The sequence below is a fragment of the Kogia breviceps genome, chromosome 4 (genome assembly GCF_026419965.1).
Source record: "Kogia breviceps isolate mKogBre1 chromosome 4, mKogBre1 haplotype 1, whole genome shotgun sequence".
Lineage (NCBI taxonomy): Eukaryota > Metazoa > Chordata > Mammalia > Artiodactyla > Physeteridae > Kogia > Kogia breviceps.
In genome coordinates this window covers 167,558,589-167,574,752 of record NC_081313.1, presented here as the reverse complement: position 1 = coordinate 167,574,752, position 16,164 = coordinate 167,558,589, and the positions used below count along the sequence as shown (strand labels likewise).

Below are 16,164 nucleotides of genomic sequence, written 5' to 3'. Positions count from 1 at the left end.
GGTAAGATAAGTGAGGTGGGAGATTAATGCCTTCCAGGTTTATACCTCTAAATGTCGACATAAGAACTCACTTCAGATAAGAAGGATTTTTAAGATTTTACCAAGGAAGGCCAAAGACTCCTTTGGATATTGACAAAGGATGTCTTCTTTCTGGGATGCGTTCAGTTCACTTTAAGTTAGGGGATATACTGATAACAAAAGCTCTTGGTTCTTCCCATGTAAGACTTCTGAAATAAGCTCCTAATGGAATTAATGGATGTTTGTGATGCAACTGTTCAGTTTTCAAAATTCTCTTATATGTTATTCCTTCTAGTGTTACACATGAAGGGGCGTTCAGAATAGTGATGGACAGATGGCTTGGCAAATGTTTGACAAAAGTACTGAGGCTCTTTTGTTTGTAAACAGGGAAATTACTGAGCCTCATAATATCAGTAGCAGTTGTGGCTTCAGTCTAGGGATTTAGATTTTTTGGGATATTGTTTTCCAGATGCAGTGTATGTAGTTTCAGGGTTTTTTTGGTTTGGTTTTTTAAATTTATTTTACTTATTTATTTTTGGCTGTGTTGGGTCTTTGTTGCTGTGCTTGGGCTTTCTCTAGTTGCGGTGAGCGGGGGCTACTCTTTGTTGCGGGGCGCAGGCTTCTCATTGCCGTGGCTTCTCCTGTTGCAGACCACGGGCTCTAGGCGTGTGAGCTCAGTAGTTGTGGCTCACGGACTCTAGAGTGCAGGCTCAGTAGTTGTGGCTCACGGACTTAGTTGCTCCGTGGCATGTGGGATCTTCCCGGACCAGGGCTCGAACCCGTGTCCCCTGCATTGGCAGGCGGATTCTCCACCACTGTGCCACCAGGGAAGCCCTAGTTTCAGTTTTTAAAAAGTATACTGATTTTATGCAAGGACCATGTAGATTTGATGAGAGATGAAGCTATTAGTATAGGAGTCTATGGGATATCCATAAACCAACTAAATAAGAGGAGGAACTTTTCAGGCATATGTGGTTTACCTTGGGTCACTTTCTGAGTAGGAGATTGAAAAGAGGGAGTGAAAGTCTGTAAACTATTTTGTCAGCAGTTAGCAGCCCTGGAAATAATACGGAGGAGATTGAAACTGTTAGGTAAAATGAAGCTTTTTAGATTGAATTGCTCTCTGATTTCTCCGTTACATAGACCAGTGGTTTTCAGAGTGAGGTCCCTGAAGTGCAGTCTCTAGACCAGCAGCATCAGCATCACCTGGGGACTTGTTGGAAGTGCTCAGGCTCTACTCCAGACCTGTAGAATCAGAACCTCCACAGCCTCCTGGCAGTCTGTGTGTTAACAAGCTCTTTTGTTATTCTGATGCATGCACAAGTGTGAGAGCTATTTGCATAGATGAATATAGCTTTACCTTCCAACTTTGAGGAAGGAAAACAAACATCAATAATCAATCAGTTGCCACTTTGCCAAGTTGAACAATTTTTCTAAGATGGTCTTCTCCAACATTAGTTAACTGATAACAGCACGGTTTTGGAATAAGCATTGGAGAATGATGATTTAAGACACCATTTAGCTTTAGATAGAACTCTTAACTTTATCATTACTTTAGTGACTAATTCGAGTACATGGGCCCTGAATACATTTTTAATTATTTCCTGAATTAATTAATAGAGGAATGAGTTTGGCTTTAGGATAAAACTGGAATTTTAAGAATAAATACACAGGGCAAAAAAATGTTTCTGATGATATGCTCTTAAGATTTATTTTCCTTGTCAAACTAATTACTTTTTTGTTTTTCTAAAATAGATAAGTAATGGAACATCATCAGTGATCGTCTCCAGAAAGAGGCCATCAGAAGGAAACTATCAAAAAGAAAAAGACTTGTGTATTAAATATTTTGACCAGTGGTCTGAATCAGATCAAGTGGAATTTGTGGAACACCTTATTTCACGAATGTGTCATTACCAGCATGGACATATTAACTCTTACCTGAAGCCCATGTTGCAGCGGGACTTTATTACCGCTTTACCAGGTAACCATGCTTGTCTTTTAAAAAGCTGAGAAGTGGAAGAATGCCCAGCCCAAGAGCCTAGACGGAGCCGAGTAGGTGTTTGTGAAATGAATGAATGAGTACAGTGTGAGACAGCATTTCTTTGGGACACATACTGTACTTTAATATGTGGTACTTGAAGAGGAGTTATAATTTAGCATCTAGGAACTGTAGGCAGTTTCTGTGATTAACAGTGTTGATCATTGGTCAATACTATTGCTACGTTAGTGAATTAATGCTGTACTTTTAATTTTGATGTGGTGTCTATAGAATCTGCATTTTGCCTTTATAAGTATATTTTTTAAATATGGGACAATTTTTCCTACAGTGTTTGGGAAGTGTCCCCAGATTTAAGATGTTCATTTATATCTGAAGTGACACTTAGGGAATGGCAGAAAAGTATTGGGGAAGTGATAGCATGTCTTATTACATTTCTTAAAACTTATTTCTGCATCCTCTCCCTCACTATCCTACCCCTGCATGAGTGTGTTCTCTCCCTTTTCTCTTTCTCTCACTCTCCCTCCTCACCCCCCAGTTAAGTTTACTTTGGTTAAAAAAAAAAAAAAGACTACTTTTATAACAGTTTTAGGTTCACAGCAAAATTGGGCAGAAAGTACAGTTTCCATATCCTCCCCACCACCCACAACAACCCCCAGCACAGCCTCCCTGCTGTCAACATCCTACAGTAGAGTGGTACATTTGTTACAATACATGAACCTACACTGACACATCACTATCTCTCAAAGTACATACTTTAAGGTTCACTCTTGGTGTTGTACATTCGGTGGCTATACAAATGTATAGTGACATGTATCTACCATTATAGTGTCACACAGAACAGTTTCACTGTTCTAAAAACCCGCTGTGCTCTGCCTGTTCATCCCCCTTTGATTTTTTTTTAAAAAGTTATTTATTTATTTATTTTTGGCTGTGTTGGGTCTTCGTTGCTGCGCGCGGGCTTTCTCTAGTTGCGGTGAGTGGGGGCTACTCTTCATTTCAGTACACGGGCTTCTCATTGCAGTGGCTTCTCTTGTTGCGGAGCACAGGCTCTAGGTGCGTGGGCTTCAGTAGTTGTGGCACGTGAGCTCAGCAGTTGTGGCTTGCGGACTCTAGAGCACAGGCTCAGTAGTTGTGGCACACGGGCTTAGTTTCTCCACGGCATGTGGGATCTTCCCGGACCAGGGATTGAACCTGTGTCCCCTGCATTGGCAGGCAGATTCTTAACCACTGTGCCACTAGGGAAGTCCCCCTCTTTGATTTTTGGTCACTCGTTAATTCTTTTCTCTCTGTGTTCTTTTAAAAATTTTTTATTTTAAGTTTGTCTAGGTAAGATAGATTTCACTCTTGAAGAGAATGTGAGACTGCTGGCCAGAACATTCTCCTCTAACGTGGTCAGGGCAACCTGGAGGTTAACAGCCGCTGTGCCAGGGTATGCCTAGAAATAGCCAGGGATAAACCAGTAGCATTGCCACCAGCCCTACCCTTTTTTCAGAGCTTCTGGATGGCTCCTCAAAGAGTAGCTTCTCTTTTAGCCTGTCTGTGATTTACAGTGCATCAAGACTCCATAGTCTAAGTATTTCCACAGTAGACAGGACCTGGGCTCATGCCTCAGGCCTGAAACCTGGGGCTGCAAAGTGACATGCCAGCCTCTGATTCCTAATCCCTCTTCTAGAACTTGTAAGTTTACTTTCTACAAAGGGAGTGTTTTAAGGATATTTGAGAGTTAGCTTAGAAAATTTTGACCCTACTGTTCTTTTTATGCTGAAATGTAGCATTATTTTCCTCATTTCTTGAATTAGTATTTCTAGAAAAGCAAAACATGAACCCTCTTTTTCTAGAATCATAGTATTTAATTGCTGAAAGGGATCTTAGCCATCACTTAGTGCTGTTTCTCATTGGGTAGATTATGAAGCCAAGGATCAGAGAATTGGGTGAAATGCCTAAGATCATACATCTTGGTTATTGTGATTTTGTGGATGATGGTGGGGGTTGGTGCAAAAGCTGAAATCACTTCCAGTTAAGATTACTCTGGACAGTCCTTAAACTGGCCTCAAGTATAGACTACATGGTTTACACCCCAATTCAGTAACATTTACTTTTAATTGTAAGAGAGAGAGAGTGGGAGAGAAGAGCTATGCTTCTAATTGCATGAGAGAGAGAATTATAGGTGAATTTGAGTAAGATGAGTGCACATGTGCTGCAGCTCCTCTGTATGTGCAGCCCAGAACTCAGAACCCTCCTCATCCCAGACTTTCTACTGACTCATGCTACATTTCACACCAAGAAGAGACAGGGTAGTTTTTAAAGTTGACAATTATACTTGTTCCTCTTAAGTGCTTTTAAATAAATGAAGCTATGCTCCCATTTTTTTGATGCAAATCCATTCTGTTTGCTTTCTGTTGTTTTGATTTATTTTTATTTTTTCCCTGTAATTTGCCTCTCAAACATTTTAGAGCACGAGGGAACTCAACTTATATTTACAGAATATCCACGAGGTGGCACTGTTGTAGTTCTCTTGATTTGCAGAGTATAGTTCAGAGGCAGCCTCTTCTCTTGGGGAGTGTACAGAATTGGAGAAGAGACAGAACAGATGAACATGTGTTATGTATATAAATATGGTTAGTATAATTGCATACAATTCAGTTTTCATTACAGCGAATTTTAAGGCATTGTCCATATCTCTGTTAAAGTGGAATTTTGTGGTATCGAGTATTACATGAAATGAACGGACCATTGGCTGGGACATGGAAATATTTTTGTTAAAATGCTATTTGTTTTAACAGGATTTGATCTGAACATATATACATATGTCAGTATATATCATACATATGAATCTAATAGCTGGGGACAAGCTGGCCAAGTTGATTGTGTTAGTTAGTGTCTAGTAGACTTGGATTAAATCTGGCATTAGTTCCTTAGCACAGATCTTGCCTTAAGAGCATTAGGGGAGAAACAGGTCCATGTGTTTGTTCATACTTAGATTTAATAATGTGCGGAACAACTTACTAATCATTATTCTGGTTTGGTGTTTAACTTTTACTGTAGATGATCCTTAGTTTGAATTTTTACTTTGTTGAAATTGACAGTCTACTTAAGACTTCTTTTGATTGTGAAAACCATTAATTCTATAAAAACGGTCTGTAGTTTTGACTTTTTAATGCTTACTGTGAATATCGTACCTGTCAGTATAGGGAAAATGGAAAATGTTTGTGGTCTCTGGCTCCTTTTGGTTCAGTGGAAAAAGTGATAATTATGATATGCTTTTCTAAAAATCATGGTAAATGTTTAGTCTGCAATGTCAATTTCTGCAGGCTAAGTTTGTGGTTTGTAAGAACTGTTGTTAAAGGGAAAATTTATACCATTTGAAGTAGAGACAGATTGTACTTCAAGAAGGACGATAAGCATTGGTGATCTGTTTGGTAAGGTGTCTAAGCAATTAAGAATTTTAAAAACACTTACCTTCCTGGCCATGGTTTATTCTTTTGTCTCATCCTCAAGTAAGGATGATAAACCATTATGGACTGTGAATGTGACAGAGATTAGATCAGAGGTCTTGGGAGATGTGGAAGAACCAGAGTGTAGGCTTTAGGCTGGATGCAGGGCCAGAGATCCAGCCTGACAGAGTGGAAAGATGATGGGTGTTGGATTTGACAGCCCCTCCATTTGAATCCCAGCCCCTGCACGTAATAGTTATGTGAGCTCACTTTTTGGAGCCTCAGTTTCCTTATCTGTGTGGGAAAGATAATAATACTTTATAGGATATAGTGAAGATTAAAGACAGTGTATATAATATGCCTAGCATCTGGTGGGTATTCTGAGGATGTCAGTTTAAAAAAAAAAAAAAGCCCAGAGAGGCAGGAAGCACCTGCAACACGATTTATTGCCAGGAAGTTTTAATTATTCACCCACTGATTTCCGAATTGATTCATCCTGACATCATTTAGGTAGGTGTGTGTGCCACTTTGTTGGCATAATAAAATGTTGGACTTTGTGACCTGAGCATTTGTGTCTGAGTCTTTAGGTCAGTATATTCCAAGTTAAACGCATCCACTGACAGACTTTTGCTGTCAGGAAAGAAAGTTTCTAACTTCAGATTTTACAACTAGATCTGTGCCTAGGGAGGGGGAAGGGACAGCAGGGGTGGGTGGGGAAGGAAATTTCTTTGCAGCTGCTCTTTGAAATGTGTTTCTAAAATAATAAAAGTTTCTGTAATTGTATGATCTAAGCAGCTGTCTTAAAACTGGCTATAGTCAAGGGCATTGAACTGACATTACACATTTGAGTTTCATTTTGGTACAATGTTATTTACATATTGAGCTTTGAAAATTTTGCCTTTTAATTGTTTTAATTTATTATTGAAAAATTTCCAGACCTTCATCTGGTGCCTATAATTAGCAACAGCAGCACTTCTTCAGCACTGTGTGTGCAGTATTCTGGACTCATTTTCTGAGGCCATAACGTGTCTTCTTATTGCCTTGGGAAGGGGGGTGGCAGGAGATGGGGGCGTCTCAGCACCATAGAGTAAATGAGAGCCAGACATTGATACTTAAGAAAATGCTTAGCTTTAACACCTCAGAGCACTTTCTAGCCCAGACAAATGGACCACCGTATTCAGTAACCTCTTTGTTCTGAATAGTCTTGAAACCAGAAAGTTACAAGGTCTACATGGCTCCTGGGGCTAGCTGCTCCAAGGTGCCCAAAATAGAGGTTGTGTGATTCCTATTCTTCTTTAAATATTTAAGGGGTATGAGACTTACTCCAAGCTATTAGTGAGGAATTAGCGATTTGCTAGGGGAGATGTGTCAAATTTTCTCTGCAGAAAGTAACAAGGAGGGGGAATACTGCTTAGCTTCCTTGACCAGTGATATCAGCTAAAGCGATTTCTGGAAGAGGGAAGGAGACTGACATTTATCAAGTACCTGCTCTGTATCTGCCTCCTGAATAACCTCCTTATTAACCTTTCCAACAAGGTTTAGAAGTTCCTTCTCTATAAAATGAGGCTATTTATAGCCTATCTCAGAGGGTTATCATGCAGAGTATACGAGATGATCCTTCTTAGGCATTTAATATCATTCCTATTTTATGGAAGACTGAGATCCAAAAAGGAAAACTGATTTGCTTGAACCCAGATTATATGGCTCTATAGTCAGTGCATTTTCCGAGAGACTAAAACATGCTGCCCCCTAGAAGGATGAAGTGAATTTAAAGTATTACCAAAAGGAAATAAATCAAATCTCATAGATTTCACTGAAATGTTGCCGAATTGGACCAGTGGCATTTGAAAGAGTAGGAAGTATGTATCTAATAATGAGCTTCTTTATGCAGAATCTCATTGATGGCCCAGTGATGTGAGCTATTGAGGTGGCAGGAAATCAGTGAGGACTAAAAGGGATATTATTGCTATAAAGCAGTAGTCCCCAGCATGTCAGAATTATCTGGTAGTAATTCTTAAGAATATAGATTCCTGGGCCCCACCATCTAGAGATTCTGATTCAGTGGATCAGGAGAATATTTAGGAAGCTATTTCTGCTGCTGTTGTTTCTCAAATCAGTAACCCTAAGTGATTCAAGTATAACCACACAGGCTTCTGAGAACCAGCTCATAGACTACCCAGCAAGGTGGAGGATTTGGATGCAGCTTTCCCAATTCATATATAGACCATGGGGATGTGGCAGCCATTGAGGCCTGAAAAGACAGCTATATAATATGTTCTTGCCTGTTCATTTCCTCTCTCAGGAGAGGATTTGAGATGGGAATTGGTTAGGGGTGTGTTTATAACCCATTAGGAGGATTTGGTTAGTGATTAGAATTAACATAAACCTTGGAAAGTGACTGTATTCTCATATTAAGTGTAGAAACTAGAAGATAGTCAGATAAGTACCCCAGAATTAGAAGAATTCAGAGAAGAGCTAAGTTTATTAGGCCATGGCCAGAGACTGTAAAAGAAAATATTAAAGACGGTAGAGAGATTCTGAAATTTAAAGTTCTGATTAATAATTTGCTAATACTGTCAGTGGATAAGCACAAGTAGAACCCCATGTGATTATCCATGAATTTCCCTGATTTTAAATACACTTGGACAGAAGATGGAAGAAAGGGGCATGGAGATACACAAAAAGGTAGCCTGAACCTTTTAGAATGGTATCAAGAAGGCCAAGCCCCAAATAATGTGAAATTATCCAAAATGGTTAAGGAATTTGAGAGAGTTAAAAACAAATAAAATAATCAACTGTTTGGAGCAAGACCATGACGAATGAAGGGACAGTGTACTTGGAATAGATGGTGTAGTGGTAATAGAAAGAAACAGCATATTTTCACTCCTCATTTAACTTACCCTTTTTTCTTTCCCCACTAAGAATAATGGTTTTAAAACCAGAAAGGACAGAAAAATCGTAGTCCAAGAAAGATATAAAGATGTCTTTAACATAGCTCCTGTAACAAGTAGACCTAAAAATGTTGTGTGCCAGGATAGTGACAGAACCTAATGCTGTGATTTTCAGAATTGTGGAACATTGAGAAGTAATTGAAAACCAGTAGGTAGAGCTACTGGGTACAGATGTACACATACAGCTTGCACAATTGTGAACATACAGCTTGTACAACTGTGTTTGGTAGCCCTGCATGATAGTACCCAGAGATGATTGATGAGCAGATTTCCTGGTCTTAAGAACTGGAGAACTGGAGAAGGTGTATTTGGGAGCTATTGGCCCTTGAATTTGATGTTCCATTCTAGCCTAATTCTCAAATGGATTATCAAAAGTTAATTAGCTGTTGAAAAGACTATGTAGGGCTGTGTAATCCTAGAAAGATATAGTATACAGAATGTTAAAAGCCATTATCTCTGAGAGGTGGTGTTTAGGGATTTAAAGGTATTTGCTTATATGCATTTTATAGATTTTCCTATAATGAAACATGGGTTATATATGTTTAAAAGTGACACAAAGCAGCTAGTGCCAACTTGTAAACAAAAAATTGCGATATCAACTTTATGTAGTAAGCACCAGCAAGGGAACATGGAGAGTAACCATACCACATTCACTTGATTTCCTTTTTGGATAAAGTTATGAGACTAGCAAGTCAGAAACATGGTATAAATAAAGATGGTAGTGTCTTCATGGGGCAAAGTTTCTCCATATATCCTTGAGGACTGAATAGAGAGATATGGGCTGGATAATAGTAGTATAAAATTCAGATGATTTAGAACTGGTGGCTTAGTGTTGGTACCTTGTGAGTATTTAATGAATGGGTGTATGATAGCTTGAAGGGAAATATAGAATCACGGGTGCTGTCCTTGGTTCTGACCCATTTAACATGTTTGCCAGTAACTTGGGATAAAGACTTACTGCATTTGCCCACCATACAGATCTGGTGTGGAATATCCACTTTTCTGTATGACAGAAGCAGAATTGTAGACACTGAAATGGAAGGGTCAGATAAAGCTTTGAAGGTGAATTATAGAGAAGATAACTGTAGACTTCTGTGTGAGCTGCCCTCCCCTTCTAAACTACCCATACAAATACAGAAATTAGGAGGAATTGTTTTAATAGATGTTTTGTGGGGAAGGGCCTAAGATTTTAATTCAGCTTACTACCATCTTAGAAGTCTACTGTGATATGACTGTTAGATGAAGGCAGTATAATCTTTGATGGCCTTAACTCTTAATATAGTGCCATGTGCAAGAAAAAATAGTGGTCCCAGTGTAGTTAGTCTTCATTATCAGATCATAACTTGGGTATTAGACCTACTATAGAGTAGAACTAGTATATGAAGGGCCTGTAAACCATAATCAACGGTGTAAATAGTCATTCTTAGAGTTGGAAAAACCTTAGTTTGTAAAGCATTTTTTATGCATCGTCTCATTGTGATATTTTCAAAATAAGGCAGAGATTATTATCGCTGTTTTATACAGATGAGGAAATTGAGGTTCTGAAAGTTTAACGATTTACCTATACCCTGCCAAGTTAGTATGACTATACTCCTTCTATTTATCTTGAAAAAGAGAACAAATATTAACCCCGAATGGTACTTTGTTGTCTTTAAAATCTTTCCGTAAAACTTTTTTGAATCATACAGATAGTGTGAGAAAGGACAGTTGTTACTGGCCATTACCATGTTATTTGGTAAAAAAACCAAGGGGCAGGGATGTTTCAGTATTGTTTAAGTATTTGTTTCATGTCATAGAAGTTCTAGGTAGTGAACCTAGACTTGAGATTGGAATTTTCTGACTATGTGTTTATTTTTTATTTTATTTTATTTTTTGTTTTGTGGTACGCGGGCCTCTCACTGCTGTGGCCTCTCCCATTGCGGAGCACAGGCTCCGGACGCGCAGGCTCAGCGGCCATGGCTCACGGGCCCAGCCGCTCTGCGGCATGCGGGATCTTCCCGGACCGGGGCACGAACCCATGTCCCCTGCATCGGCAGGCGGACTCTCAACCACTGCGCCACCAGGGAAGCCCTGACTATGTGTTTAGTGTTCCCACCCCAACACAGAGGAGGCCTGGGGATGAGCTTTATTTCTTGTAGTTGCAGAGGACATGCCCAGAACCACAGGATAGGAGTGTACAGGTGGCAACAGCATTGACCATAGTGATCTTCTTACCTTTGTGAATGTCAGGCAAAGTCTGAATCTTGGTTGTCTTTGAGAGGATACTAGCATTGTGTAGGATAAACGTCTTAAGGTTCTAGAATTTTTAGGCATGTGGTTCATGGTTTTGAGGATTTTAAGAAATGATTGACAAAAATACATCTAAGTGCACCTGACTTAATTCTTGGATTGTCGTTTAACTTTTCATAAACTTTTTCAGGTAAGTCAGTGTTTCTCACCTTTTTGTCTCCTTAACCCCAAAGGATTCACATAGGTCATGTATTAATAGGATGATTTGTTACGAGAAACAGTAAATCAGAGGGGAAAGAATGCAGACTTTGGAGCAAGGATTGGAGTCCTGTCTTGGCTTCACTACCCTATAATTGTAAAATCTTGAATCCTTTTACCTCTTTCTGCCTCATGTGTAAAATTTGGGGTGTCGTTACCCCATAGAGTTATGTAAAAGAAATCATTTATTATAATATCTGACAAATACAAAACTGTCCAGGATTGGCTTTTACACACAGGAATTGGTGCCATCAGTTGTTTTATCTTAAAAAATCAGAACCAAAAAGAAGTGTATATGTTTATGTACTCATGCACTTGTATATCTGAAGAACTTTTGATATTACTCAGGTATGTTTCCTGGTTCAGGATTTCTTTATTCCTCTTATCTTTAAGGAAATGGTAACTGGTACATTTCCATCTCCCTTCCTATTCCTTCATTGCCTTTTCTATTTTGTAGAGCAAGGTTTAGATCACATAGCAGAAAACATTCTTTCCTACCTGGATGCCAGGTCTCTGTGTGCAGCAGAGCTGGTATGTAAGGAATGGCAGCGAGTGATCTCCGAAGGAATGCTTTGGAAGAAGTTGATTGAACGAATGGTGCGCACTGACCCTCTATGGAAGGGACTTTCAGAAAGAAGAGGGTGGTAAGTATTTAGGTTGGTTGTTCCCTTGAAAAAAGTTTATTTGACCTAGGATCAGTTTGAATACTAAAAACTGCAGTTATACTTGCCAAATGTGTTGGCCTATTTTAAACAAGTGAGAAGAGATGAGTTGGCGGCGGCGGTGGAGGGGGGGAGTTAAAGCTGTTAGAATAACCCCTTCTGAAATGCATATTTCCTTTATATTTATTAACTGTTAAGATGTATTGTACAGTTTGAGCAATTTGGCTTTTCAGAGCTATGTGTTTATGCTTTTCCTTTCACATTTTCCTTAGGTGATGACACCATTACCAAAAGATAGATAAGAGAAAGGAAAATATGAGAAAGTCAAATAATGGCATTTTGCTATTAGATATTGATCCTGATTGAAGATGGAAGGTACAGCAGGCAGGATTTTTCAGAGACAACCTGTTATCTGAAATACAGCTTTATAGCTCTGTGCATGTCCGTACCCTGACAGCACAGAGAAAGAGAGTGCCACAGCTAGGACAGATAGGTGGTAGTGTGAGTGATGGTTAGGGCTGTGCTTTCTTTATGGGAAAAAGTTTGTTATGTACTCAGTTAGCTTTTTCACAAAGCTACATTAACACTTTTTATTGAACTGTAGATTGAAAGGCTAGATTATTGTGTTGGGTATCAGAAAATAAAAGGTTAGGATCACGCTAAAGGAACTGTAAGTTGAAGTAAACTTGTGCCTAACATGTACATTTAATTGTCAGAAATCCTGCTTTTGAACTGTTAAAGGTCAATGCATGTCAAAAGACTTGAAAGATACATCTTTGTAAGCACTATGTTTAAATAAAATTCACACTTTTATGTGCAAAAATGTAACATCTGTTTGTTTTTATTTGCCAGGGATCAGTACCTGTTTAAAAACAGACCAACAGATGGCCCTCCCAATTCATTTTATAGGTCATTATACCCAAAGATTATCCAGGATATAGAGGTAATTTTATGATTTATCTGTTTTATGGGCTCTTTGTGTCTTGTTCTCAACTTTTTTGTTGTCTTAGTCTTCTTAGTTGTCTAGTTCTAAAATCATAGAACTGTTGTTGTTTTTTTTTAAGTTGAAGTCTTAGAGCAAATATGTCACAATCACTGTGTAATCTGCAGCTATCCTTCAGAGTAGATAGTGCCTTTTTGTAAAAAATAATCTAACTTTTCTAAAACATGAAATGCTTCTGCAAGGCTACCAGTTAATTAAAACCTTAATCCAAAATTAACTTTTTATTTTAATTTGATGAAATTTCCAAAATCCAAGGCCCAGTTTTTCAGGTAAGCATAGTTTTACATTTTTTGAGCCATCTCCAGAGAACTAGAGAAGGCACAGTCTCAGTTTCCTCTGTAAATTTCCCATACTTTTTCATTAAAAGGACTCAAATATGATTCTAAGCAATAGTTAAGTGGCTTTTATAGAGCAAATTATGCTCGTGGACCATTTTGGATTTGAGTGTAACTTCCCCAGACCAGTAAAACTCTGTGAACTTGATGAGAAACATTGGAGATGTTTGATATTGTTCATGTGTTCTAATTAGTTCAGTTTTATTATTTAGCCCTTTTCCTTGAACCAAGAAAGACATGCACAGGCATTTCTGATTAACTCTTTCACATGTGTTCTTGGCAGGTCTTGGGTACTTCACTATTTCCTCCTTGGCAAAAAAGTTCAGCCTTTGCTAGGCAATGCTGTATCAACCATAAAGTTATACTCAGTTTCCCAAACATGAAGTAATCCTCACCCCCAGGTGATAGACATAAAAGTTATTGTGCCAAAATTCATTAATGGGGAAACGTGCTTTTTTTGGAGGCCCCTCCCCGCTGCCTTCTTTTTAAGGCAGATGTGAACTAATGGAATCGCTTTGTTAACAGTAAATCTGAATATGACTGGAATATCATTATTTCAAATGCAAGCCATTGTCTTGAGTATTCTCTTCCCTAAAATGAGCTATAAAGTAACCTTATAGGGAAGGTTAAATGATTTAAAACTTCTGCCATACAAATCCTAAAGTTTAGGAATTAACTGATCCCTTGGCAGTTCAAAACAGAATAAATTGCTCCTACAGTTTTAGTAGCTGAAACATAGTGTTAACTTGAACGTTAGGTTGGTGTATGTGTGTTTCAGGTTAGAGGGATTGTCTTTTACCCCATGTAGTTTTACTAAGACACTGCTTATGCATAGATCTTAAAAACTATATTACTTGTTACTTTTTTTCTCCCAACTATTCTTTATAAAGTATCTCCACATTTTCTTGAATAATTTCAGCAACTACTTTATTATAAGAAGGATGATGTCTAAGGTCAATCATTAATAAATAGGAACTCTGGAAGAACTTTGATCAGGTTGAAGATTTGGTGACATATTTTATTTAATTCCCATTAGTACTGTTTTAATCGACAGTATGAACTCAGTTTTCTATGGCATGACAGTATGTGACACCACCTAACATAACCATTTCCTCAGGCTGAAATAATATTTTAAAGTTAGGAGGAGGCAGATGTGAGGGAAAATAGAGCTATGGGGGGAAACCCTTTTTGACACAAAACCTCTATATCATGGTGGTCTACCCAGTGGTTCTTAAAGTGTGGTTTAGGAAAACCCACTGGTTGGCCACAAGAGTCTCCTCCAGATTTTTGTGGGCTAGATCTCTTAGTTTAAGGGATGATGTTTTTATACTTTGGTACTTTCACTCATAGTAATAATAATAAAAATAATGTACCATGTATAGAGTGTTTACTTGTCCTAGATACTTTCAGCATTTTATAATGCATTTTCTCATTTAACACTCTGGACAATACTTGAAAGGTAGGCCCTGTCCATATTTAAAATTGAGGAACCTGAGGCTCACCCAGGTTAAATAGCTTGCCCATGGTTATACAGCTAGTGAGTAGTGGAGTCTGTGATCAACCTTATATTCTTCTGCACTTAATGCAACTTTTTGTGTGCTATAGATCACTGGTACTTCATCAAAATAGAGTTCTTTACCTCTGTTTTGTGAATGTGTTTTATTCTTCCTGGGTAGACACACAAAGCAGAGAGTTGTGTCAGTGATCCATGGGTCATACAAATGAGAGACTCACAGGCTTGGCTGTTACCCATGTGCCTGGTGCAAAACCCTCACAAGCAGATTATATAATTACAAGTACCCTCTTTTGCGCCCTCGCAGTATACTCATGAACCACGTTGTGTGACTTACGTAGATTATTAACTGCATTTAACTCTTAAAACAAGCTACCTGTCATCCTCATCTGTAAGGAGGGGAAACTGAGACTAAGAGAAATTTTAGATCTTCCTACATAGTTAAGTAGAAGAGAAGGGATTTTAACTGAGGTCTGGCCAGCTCTAGGCTTAGTGTTGTTGTTTGTCGTTTTCAAAGTAGAAAATTCCAGAAGAGAAGGAGAAAGAGGTATGTTGTTAAGTGCCTACAGACTTTTCAAGATGATCTTCTCATCTTTGTCCAATTGCGTGAAAACTCGGTGTCCTTTACTCTTAGTTGAAAAAAGCATATGAGTTAAGATAAGATTAGTTGGCCTTGTTTTAGTCCAGTTACGGCAAAGGTAGTGCTTTAGAGGGTTTTAAGCCTATTGCCAAAAGATAAATTACACCCTGAACATCAAGTGGATGTTTTTGTCCCCCTCCCTGGTTGCCCATACACAGCCTTGGAATCTCGTGGTTTTTCCCATATGCTTTGCAGGGTTGCCAGTTCACAGCACCTTTTGCTTTCTGTCCTTCTTGCTCTACCTTGACAGCTCCACTTCATGTGCTGGCTCCTGTCATCTATCCATTCCCATATTTGGCTCTGACAAGCAGATGACCTTGCCCTTCCACATTGACCCAACAGAAATTGGCTAATTTTTAAGAAAAAAGTAGGGAACCTGGCTTAGTGTGGCCAACCCCTATTATTCAGGAAATGAGAATGTGAGAATTGAAGTCTGAAGAGAATAAGAATTCTTAGTTCTCTGCAAAGGTTCATCTCTCATGGGTGCTCTTGCCATACACACACACATACACACACGGGGAGAGAGAAGAAGAGGGGGTAGGGTGGGAGGGAGAGAGTTTAGAGTGCCTCTGAATTGAGAAGGAATTCCTGGAAAACCTGAGGCCAGTCCTAAAAGAAGCAGCCATATTTCCTTTGCAATCTAGAGTCTTAATTGTTATTATCATCATCATCATTATTATTAATGATGAGATTACTGTTAGGTACTTTGCCACAGTAATTTAATTTAGTCCTCAATTTTTCAAAACTGAGACTCTTAGTCCAAAGTCCATGCTCTTTTCGCCCTACCATGCCCTCAGATGTCCCTCAACAGAGAGATGGGAGTTGTTATAATAGACTCAAGCAGTCAGAGTTCTGATGTCCTGAACTTGGATTTTTCTCTTTTGCCATCTCAGAGTAGTGGCAAACTCTTTCATGTAATATGCCTTTTTCCTTTTTTTATTCACTGGATTAAAGCCTTTGAAGCACTCTCCTTGGAACAGACCACTAGTAAAATGATGGTGTGTTGTATCGCACCTTTTAATAAACCACATTTTATTCAGGGAAAGTGGGGAGCTTTCTTGTGGTTTGCAAACTTGATATTAACATTGTCCTAACCAGAAAATGCTGAAATTTGCCCACCCA

At 38.7% G+C, this 16,164-nt stretch overlaps 1 protein-coding gene across 11 annotated transcripts in view; it reads left to right on the top strand.

Moving 5' to 3' along the window:
* Positions 1 to 16,164, top strand: part of FBXW11 (F-box and WD repeat domain containing 11) — a 127,715-nt gene that overhangs the window by 83,774 nt on the left and 27,777 nt on the right. For all 11 annotated transcript variants that reach the window (XM_059060590.2, XM_059060588.2, XM_067032308.1 and 8 more), the window contains 3 exons: positions 1,774 to 1,999; positions 11,347 to 11,533; positions 12,404 to 12,494. In XM_059060590.2, the coding sequence (XP_058916573.1) occupies positions 1,774 to 1,999; positions 11,347 to 11,533; positions 12,404 to 12,494 (504 nt within the window). The remainder of the gene's footprint in view (positions 1 to 1,773; positions 2,000 to 11,346; positions 11,534 to 12,403; positions 12,495 to 16,164) is intronic.